The sequence below is a fragment of the Mastacembelus armatus genome, chromosome 3 (assembly GCF_900324485.2).
Source record: "Mastacembelus armatus chromosome 3, fMasArm1.2, whole genome shotgun sequence".
NCBI lineage: Eukaryota > Metazoa > Chordata > Actinopteri > Synbranchiformes > Mastacembelidae > Mastacembelus > Mastacembelus armatus.
Window position 1 is genome coordinate 145136 of NC_046635.1, and position 10152 is coordinate 155287.

The 10152-nt window shown below is 37.9% G+C and overlaps 1 protein-coding gene across 1 annotated transcript; it reads left to right on the forward strand.

Annotated features, from left to right (window-relative positions):
* Positions 1–5613: 5613 nt before the first annotated feature.
* Positions 5614–7245, forward strand: LOC113138088 (C-C motif chemokine 7-like). Its single transcript, XM_026320229.2, has 3 exons — positions 5614–5793; positions 5883–6003; positions 6681–7245. The coding sequence occupies exons 1-3, from the start codon at positions 5730–5732 to the stop codon at positions 6793–6795; spliced, it is 300 nt and encodes a 99-aa protein (XP_026176014.1). The 5' UTR covers positions 5614–5729; the 3' UTR covers positions 6796–7245.
* The last annotated feature ends 2907 nt before the right edge of the window (positions 7246–10152 follow it).

Here is a 10152-nt window from a genome sequence, read left to right on the forward strand (position 1 = left end):
GTTGTCTTTTCAAAATGTTATGTTCATGTAAATTTGGTTTAGTTTTAATTTCATTTTAATTTAATTACATGTAAAGTAAAAATTGCATATCAATTAATTGTTAGTCTGTAAACACATCGTACGACATGTCCACAAAGTTTTGTCTACTTTTAACCTAGGTCTGTTCTGCACATTTTGGACCCCTTGTTTTCAATCAAGGGAAATTTAATTCTACAGCATGTGAGTTTTTATGGACAGCAATGTGTTTTCAGTTTGAAAAGGGTTTCCCAATGCTCTGTTACCAAAGGCAGCGCCATAAAAGAAATTGTTTCCTTAGTTTGATGTGGAAGAAACAAAGAAACACCCTCCTGCAGTGAAACACTACACTAAATTTGATCATATTTGAGGTTTTAGAGTGTTCACACTGTTGGAGAAGTGACCAAATGAAGACTAGTCAAAGACACAGGGGCTATATGTAAGTATGGTTGATTTATGAATATGATCTTCCACAGTATTCTTCCACTATACTGGAAAAAATAATGCATGATAGTAAGACTGCTCAAAAAAATATTGAAACAGAAAAAAGCATTAAATAGGAAAAAACGTGTGTGAGGTTTAACTGCAGCAGCTCATGGTTTGTTAAACCTTTGAAGTGCAAATTATGACCCGTGTTTTTCTCTTTTTTCATTTGATACCCAGCAGGAATCAGTTTAACTTTTAGGATTAAAATATGTCAGTCTTTATTATTGTGACAGTGTAGAATATGAGCAAAACACAAACTTGGTTAAATCTACAGGTTAGTCTAAAACATCAGTCCCTGAGCTGAACTCCACTCAGCACCTACAGTATCTGTTTGAGCTGTTAACATTGTTTGCTTGGGTTATGGTTTGATTATTTGATTGCTTTACAAGGACCAAAAAGTGATTTGTTGACTTTCCCTGAGTTCTGCAGGGTGAATATTTAACTGATCTACATCCTGACCTGACAAGACCCACAGACAGTGGTGTAAAGTAATAGGGAACATTTACTCAACAACTACCTAAGTACAAATTTGAGGTACGTATACTTCACTTTGCATGTTATGCAACTTTGAAATTTACTCCACTAAATTCCAGAGGCAGATATTACACTTTTATTCCATCTGTCCTACAGCTGTAGATATGTCACAGTTTCCAAATTTCACTCCTGTCCAGTGGAAATTTTGAACATCTATCATGTAGCACAGGGGTGTCCAATTCTAGTGCTCCAGGTCCACTGCACTGCTTGTTTTCCAACTATCCCTGCCCTACTCACCGCTGATTACCTGGATCAGGTGTGTTCAGCCAATCAGAAGCTGCAAGGGCAGGGGTAGTTGGAAAACAAGTGGACCTTAAGGACTGGAGTTAGAGACCCCTGATGTAGAATATGAAGCACTGCTACAGATTAAACTTATAAAGTACTTCAAATTGGTCCAGTCTTAAAAGATTTGTACTTGGAATATTTTCACAATGTGGTATTAGTATAGTATAGGAATTTGAGTACTTCATCCACCATTGCCCACAGAGACTACTAATGCTAGATGGCATTTCATGATAAGCTATTATTTTTCTGTTTACAACATTTGACTTCATGTGCCCTCCACCAACTTTGAATTCACACCAAACCCTTTGTCCTGAACGTTTTACTATCATTTTAAATACTACACTGACCTGTATGTTAGATACCTGTCTGATACGGTGATCAGTAAAGTGGGGGCACCACAGGGGACTGTCCTGTCTCTTTTTCTGTTCACTCTATACACCTCAGACTTCCTGTACAGCTCTGGGTCCTGCCACCTGCAGAAGTTCTCCAATGACTCTATGGGGGTTGGGTGTATCAGGGATGGACAGGAGGGGGAGTACAGAACACTGATCAGAAACTCTGTGGAGTGGTCTCAGGCCAATCACCTGCTCCTTAATGTGGACACCAGTAGAGCCCATCATTATCCAGGGCCAGGAGGTGGAAGTTGTAGACCACTACAAATACCTGGGGGTTCACTTGAACAGCAGGCTGGACTGGAAGGACAACAGTGAGACAATATGTGTTACTGTGAATAGATGGTTTCACTGTAAAACAACATCGCATTGACCTCACTGAAAAACTGCCTGACTCAGTAGTTTGTCTATTTTCACTTCCTCTCCGTCTCAGCAAATTTGCTACTTGGTATTAAACAGGCAGAACTTTGACGATGTTAAATTCAGAGTAAGAAAGTAGGATGTCTATTTTTGCTTTCCCACCCCAAACTCTGGACTCCTGGAAGTATACCGCCAATACAATATGTGTTAATTTTCTTAAGAATCTGACGTGGGGGAATTTTGTACTTCTGCTGGATTTAAGTAATACAAATTTAAATTAAAAAAAAGTTTGTATTTTAAATATGTTCTCTCTATATTTGCCTCTCTCAGACTGGGACTTTGGGCCAGTGGTGGAAGAATATGCTGGCCCTTTACATATTTAAAATAAAAACACTGTTACAAGTTAGAGTTCTATATTCAAAATGAGTAAAGGTACATAAGGATTTCCATTAAAATAAACTTAAAAAGTAAATGCATTATGCGTTTTAATCCTGTAATTACTTTTCTGTTTCACTGATTTATTCCCTGGTGTTTTATTGGGCAGATGCATTTGTCCAAAGCAATTTACAAATGAAGTACAATCCAACACACAGTAGACTGCACCATACTATTGCTTCACCTACTAGTATAGCTACTATTACTATTATTAGCCTGCTACAACTATACTATTATTGTTACTACTATCGAGGAATAAAATATTTTGCAGTAGTATTATAATACTGATGGTAGATGTAGCTTTGCTGGTGTCATTCAATAAACCGTCCATGAGAAATATGGAAACTGTAAAAGTTATTCCAGGTATTATAGTAGTGGTAGTAACTGATGTGACTAGATTAGATACTACTATAGTGACACTTAAAACTTACTGCACTACATCATTGCTTCAGCTGCTCTTATTGCCACAAACATCACAAATTAAGCTGCTAGTACTACTGCAACTTTTAGTATTTCTACAATATAAAAAACATTCTTTTTACAGAAATAGTTGTATCAGTAACTATGAATAATAAAATATAATATATAATATAATAAAAATAGTGGCAGTATGTTGTGTGTTGGGGTGCTGGAGAGAGGAAGGAGAGACAGGACCCAAATGCAGGACAACAAGGTTTAATAATCCTGGAAATTCCAGGGCTCAGGAAAAACATAAGTACAACTGGACGTAACGGTTAACAAATAACTGCCAGCGCAACGGCGTAATCTGCCACGTAAGACATATAACAAACACTTTAATAATTCTATGCACTACACGAACAATCTGCATCCATCAACACAGGTTAATGCTTCAGCAGAGAACAAAGGAGCACAGGAAGTACTTACAGAAGACTGAACAACAGGTAATTGAACACAGGTGAGAATGAGCACAGTGACTGACGTAAAGCTGCCAGGGACCAATACAGGGGGAAAACAGGAAGTCCCTTCAGAATAAGGGTCCCGGCAGGAAGTCCCACAAGTTGCCTCATGACACAGTACCAGCAGTACTACTCTTTTTGTAGTAGTATTTGTAGTAGAAGTATAAGTGATTGTACATTTAGAAGTATAAATTATACACTGACATCATGCACAGTAGTAGTAGTTGTGACTTTCACTTCTTTCATTTTCTCCAGAAACAACATTATTTTTTCTGAGAACTAAGTGCAACCGCTTTGATGTGTCAACAGAAAAAACATTCACAATAAATGTTTTTACTTCATTATTCCAGTTACAACACAACAGCATTAAATGAGGAAGCACTGGGAAGTGAAACTACGTCACTTTTTTTCAGGGCAAAGAACAGAATGCGGCCTGTGTGCATTTAATCTGCTAATTATGCTTTTATTTGATTCAATGATTGCTTGGCATCTAAAAACCCTGATAAAAGGGAGAAATGCATGTGAAGGTGTCACTTTTAGCAATGGATTAAAAGTGACACCTTCACAATGTTTGTAGTGTCAAAATAACATTCAGCAAATTCTCAAATTTGAGAAATTAGCAGACAAATTACATTGTCTGTCTAAATGTTTCACTAATGTTTGTATATGTTTTTAGGTTTTAATATCAGCCTTCTGAGCACACCTTACCCCCACCGTTTCAAGGCATAAGGAAGCTACGGTGGCCATAAATTTTAAAACAAAATGTGATTCCCTGTCTAGAGCCAGTGTCTGGTTTGTCCATTCTGAACTACTGTAGAAACATGAAAGGAGACCTGCTCCCTGTGTAGATTTGAAGACTCATTCTAAGGGTAAGAAAATGCTGCAGTTGGTATTTTCTGGTGATTACTCACTAATGACAATGTGTTTATAAATACTATATTCCATCCATCCATCCATCCATCATCTGTACCCCCTTAGTCCTAACCAGGGTCCCAGGGATCAGCTGGAGCCTATCCCAGCTCTCTCTGGGTGAAAGGCAGGGGTCCACCCTGGACAGGTCCCCAGTCCATCACAGGGCCACATAGAGACAAACAACCTCACACACTCACACTCACTCCTATGGGCAATTTAGAGTCACCAATCAACCTGACATACATGTTTTTGGACTGTGGGAGGAAACCAGAGTACCTGGAGAAAACCCACACAAGCACAGGGAGAACATGCAAACTCCACACAGAAAGGCCCCTGATGGGTTTCAAACCAGGAACCTTCTTGCTGTGAGGCAACAGTGAAAACCACTAATTCACCATGCTGTAGGAATACTATATTCTATTTCTGTTAATAGAGGGCTTTAAATATCACACATTGAACCTTTAACACCGATGTCTAATAAGCTTTTATGGAAAATGTATTAATCATCAGCATGTTAACATTAGCAATTATCTCAAAACACTCCTGAGTCTATGGACAGCATCACAGACCTGCTCGCTTGGCTCTTTGACAGCGGCTACATTACGTCATCTAATATATGAAGTGCACTTTTTACTTTAAATGTGAGCATTTTCTACTTAACCAACATGGTCTCAGACATGATGGGTAGTGATACTGCAATGCATTTATATCTTTTATATTATACTGTTCAAAAGAGTCAGTCATCATTCATTCCTCTGGTAAGTAAAGTCAATTCTTTATTTGGATGTTTCAAGTGAAAGCAGGTCTGTTTATTAGAGTGACTCTTGAGAGAGATATGTGGATTAGTGGATGAATAAACAGAACAAATCATCTCCACTGGACTGTGGTGAGTTCTGCCAATTCAAAATGAAGGTTTTATGATCATCTAATCAATCTCAGGTTTTGTATTAGCTCTAAACATTTTCTGGCAAAGAATCACTGTGCAGAAGGAATTTTAGTGCTTATAGTTCTGATCTCATTCTAACAAAAGAAAACTGGAATTATAGTGTCTAGTATAAAAAATATTTATTTGGAATGACAGTAATATCCAAATAATCTCAAAAGTAGAGCAAACCCATATTTTATGATCAAGGCTTTTTGTTTCACATGCTACCTTCACATTTCCCCGCAGCCCAGAAAATAACCCTTGTAAGAGAGAAAAGAGAAGAGGAGGAAACAGGAAGGGAACTACATGTAGATTTCTTAGAACAAAAAGAATGAATGAGACAATATTTAGACATCAGCCGTATATAAAAGGGACCACAGAGCAGCTCTCAAACACAGATCAGCTCTGAAGACTAAAAGCTTTCATCCAAACAGAAGAAGAATATCTGTCTCTGTAAAGGGAACCACGATGAAGACTCTGGTGATAGTTGTTCTTCTGACTGTGATTTGCTTCCTGCATCACAATTCTGCCAGTGAGTAGCTCTGCTTGATGTATCTGAGAAATGTGAATCTAAACTGCATTTGGACATCATGTAATAGATGTGTGTGTGTGTGTCCACAGGTACCGTCGGGTCGTTGTTTGAAACAGGTTGCTGTGAAGGCTTCAACAGAACAAGAATTCCTAAGTTGAGGATTAAACACATTGGGAAGACCCCAAGTCACTGCAGAGTCAATGCATCTGTGTAAGTAGAACATAGAACTGCATGTGTGTGGAAATACTCAAATACAGTACAACTCATTGAGTACTTTACTACAGTAAATGTACTTTGTACGTCTGCTGTTTGTCACTTTATTATTAGTTAGATGTTTAGTAGTTTACAGACTCTCCACAAGGGGAAGCTGTTTGTCTGGTTTTTACAATAATTGGCACAGCATTTATTCAAACACTGTAAAAGGTACAATCTTGTTTCCGTTCTCTGATATGCTATACATCTATTTCACTACACTTCAGATGGAGACCATTTTTAGGCTACTACAGTCATCCATAAAATTAATGATTTTAGTATGAATTCATCTTTATTTTCTCTGAAAACAGCTGCTTGATGTATCAAACAAGAATACTAAAATGATGAGGGTGAACCAGAACCTGCAGAGATGGGTTTGGACTCTCTCTGGGTTCATCATTATGAAAGACACCTTTAAAATCTCAGTTATTTTCTAAACAGTCATAAAATTACCTTAAGTGCATTTTGGTCATAATACCTCTGCAGGTTTAAATAAGTAGGACTTGGAACTTTTTACTTTTTTGGAGTGTGTTTGTTCAACTGTTTCTACTTTCATAGCTGGTTTTAGTAGCTTTGCATCAGTGTCTGTGACCTTGTGTTTCTAACAATGTACATTTGCTGTGTGTTTCTTACAGCATCACAACTGTTTGTGATAAGAAGTTTTGTATTGACCCCAACTGGGCAAAGATGAAGGAGATGCTGATACATTTTAACAAGACAGGTCCCTCCACTCTCAAATGTAATAATTAGCAACCCAAACAGTGATGATGCTGTTTCTTTGTGTTCATATATTATCCCAACAATTATTTTATTTTATCAGTAAAATCAACATGCTGTTGCAGCAGTCTTAATGATTTATTGATGATTAGTGATGATTATACAAAGAAGTGTGAAGGTAAAATCTGTTGACGTTTCTTTGTGGATGATTTTAGTTAGCTAAATACTTTAATACTACATTTATTAATTACAACAGAGCTTTACTCAAAGATTATAAAATACTAAAGTTTATAAACTGCACTGTTTGGCTGTTTATGACTTTTGATGTGAAGTAATATTTTTTTTGCTAACTGATGTATGTGAGACAGTTGTATCTTCATTTAACGGTGTCAGTGTTTACAGAAGAATATTTTCAGTCAATGCAAACTGTGCTATACTTTATAAAATACTGCCCCTTTCTGAATAAACACTTTATTTTTGTAATTGGTGTTTTGTTTGGTCATCGTGATTCAAGTACCACACTTCTTTGAGTGAAAAAATCTGATGTTTACCTTTACAGCATGTACTTTTCATACTCAGTTTTCCTTAGTCAAAGGTCTAATAATGAAATGTTTGCTCCTAAAGCTGCATTTATTGATTTGAGGCCACTCGCCGGCAGGAGCTGTTAAAAAACGTTGACAGTGAGTTTGGTGTGGAAACTGATTGGACCCAGTTGGACGACTTGTTAGTGATTTTGTCCATCAGCAAAAGGGAGAAAGTAAAAAGTAAAAAAACTCTTTTACTCTGATTTTTAGGAAAAACAATCTGTGGTAGTTGGGGGTAAGTGTATGTGGTGTGTGGTTTTCCAGTCGTTGTAGGTTTAAACCATCCCACCATTTTTAACCCACGATTAGGGGTCTTTGGCCACGCTAGACTAAATACAAACATCTGAATGCTTGCAACATTAAAGCTAATATGCTAATGTTAGCATGTAAAATGTTAATCAAGCTCAACCGACAGTTGAGGCTGATAGTAAACCAAAGTATTTAACACATTGAGTATATAAGTATTAAGTATATGGATTTCTAACCATCCATCCTCTAGACCCCCTTAGTCCTAACCAGGGTCCCAGGGACCTGCTGGGGCCTATCCCAGCTCTCTCTGGGTGAAAGGCAGGGGTCCACCCTGGACAGGTCCCCAGTCCATCACAGGGCCACATAGAGACCAACAACCTCACACACTCACACTCACTCCTATGGGCAATTTAGAGTCACCAATCAACCTGACATACATGTTTTTGGACTGTGGGAGGAAACCAGAGTACCTGGAGAAAACCCACACAAGCACAGGGAGGACATGCAGACTCCACACAGAAAGGCCCCTGATGGGTTTCAAACCAGGAACCTTCTTGCTGTGAGGCAACGGGTGCTAACCACTATACCACAGTGCTGCCCCATCTTTCTAACTTTCTTCTAAATAGCTTTACTCAGAGATCACATTAACACCTGGAAGCTGCCCAGTACAACCACAGTCTGACCTGCTCCCACTGAACCCATGACCTTCTGTTTACAGGCACTAAAGTTTAGGCCACCACTGCCCACAAAGGTTTCCCTAAAGCCAGTAGGACACACTGTCTGAGAATCATGAATGTAAGTGAAAACCTTCATCTGATGGTAGTACACAATGAAAAGGTCACCCAAGCAAGTATTAGAGCCAATACTGTCCCAGTCTGTCCAGTAATGTGATTATATTTGAGTTTGCACTGAAGTGGTGAAGCAGCACTGTCATCCCCCAGAGGCAAACCACAGTCACATTTCCCACACACCACAGAGCCGATAAGAGGCCTTATTTAGAGCATTTATTTCTCCAACATTAATAGCTCTGTGTTTGGTGCAATGTTACAGCCATTGTTTCAGTTGACGTTATTTTAATTGTGTAATTGTGTTTTCAAAAACATGTGGCAAAAGAAACATCCTATTAAGTTGAACACCAGTAACATCTGATGCCAGTTAATGACTCAGTTGTTTCAGAAAATGCTGAAAAGATAATAATAATAAAAGCAGACATGGTGCTGATTTACTAAACATTTAACATTTGGTTGTCACATCATTTCAGTTTATAATGGACAAATCAATTGTTCCTTCCTACATTTCAGCATCCTGTGTTGCGTGACGCTCTCCTCTGTGAGAACAGCAGACAGCGGGCTGGAGGAAATGAAGAGGTGGTGGAGGAAAAGAACAAGTGATTGTTGGACTTTTCAATGTTTCCATTGTTTGTAGTTTTAGTGGAAGTGCTCATGCCAGCAACACTGTTTGGAGAAGTTCTGTAGAGACTGAAAGAGGCTTTTCAAACTGCTCCATCTGTGTCTTCCACAACGAGCACAGCTGATAACAACAGATGTTGGTATGATTAGTTGGTTTCATGGGTGAAAAGACAGAAAGACTGAAATAAATCTACATTAACGTTACTGAAACAGGGAGAGTCAGAAACATTGATCCGGGGGGGTAATCAAATATAACATTAGATTATCAGTTAAATATGTAGCATGTTCATGATGTTAATTATGATAATTCTTACAGTATGGTTTTATTTAGGTAGGTATTCCTAAATTTCTTCCTGTTTTGATACCTCTGGAGTTTACATATTTAATGTTACTCTCATTTTGTGAGAGTTGTAATCAAACAATAGTGTCTTTTATCTGTCAGTGACAATTTCATAACCATTTGTTTCTGAATTATGTACAAATTTCATCTTGTTTTCAACTTTGTGTAATTTATGTTACTTTTCGTTTTTGTTGTTGTTTCTGCTCTATTTTACATTCATTCTCTTGTTTCTTTCTTTTTACAACAATACAGACTAATTTTCTTTTAAATAAACAATGTGGTCTTTAATTTTAATATCATCTGAATGTAGATGCAGACTAATAACTGGGGTCATAAATATAATGAAAATACTGAAACACCCCATAAGCCAACACTGTTATTAAATAGAAAAACATGCCAGTGTATTTGTTATGACCCTAGGGGTCATTATGTGTGTTGTTGGCTCTCCCCTCCCCATTTCGTGTGTATGTTTGTGTGTGTGTGTGTGTGTGACGGATGCTGGAGTGGGCGTGGACTCGAGGACCGTGGATTGGACTTCCGGGATTGGTCCAACACTTCCCGGAAGGAAGATAAGAAGCCCACGGTCTACTGTTCAAGAGAGCTATTCTCCCACCTTTGCCATTCCCAGCTATTTGTTAGAGATTTCGACTTCGAGTGAATTAGTTAGTGATTAGATTTTTGTTTCGATTTTGGTAAGTTCAGTATTGATAGGATTTTCGTTATTTAGATTAGGAATACTTAGATAGTTAGGCTACAATTGTGTTTTGTTTTCTCCTGTTTTGTTTTAGGAGTTTCCAGGCTAGCGACC

Bases quoted from the DNA above. Each gene is read 5' to 3' on its own strand.
- LOC113138088 (XM_026320229.2), top strand. From the start codon at position 5,730: ATGAAGACTCTGGTGATAGTTGTTCTTCTGACTGTGATTTGCTTCCTG. The intron at 5,794-5,882 runs GTGAGTAGCTCT...GTGTGTCCACAG, and splicing joins CCTGCATCACAATTCTGCCA to GTACCGTCGGGTCGTTGTTT. The intron at 6,004-6,680 runs GTAAGTAGAACA...TGTTTCTTACAG, and splicing joins TGCAGAGTCAATGCATCTGT to CATCACAACTGTTTGTGATA.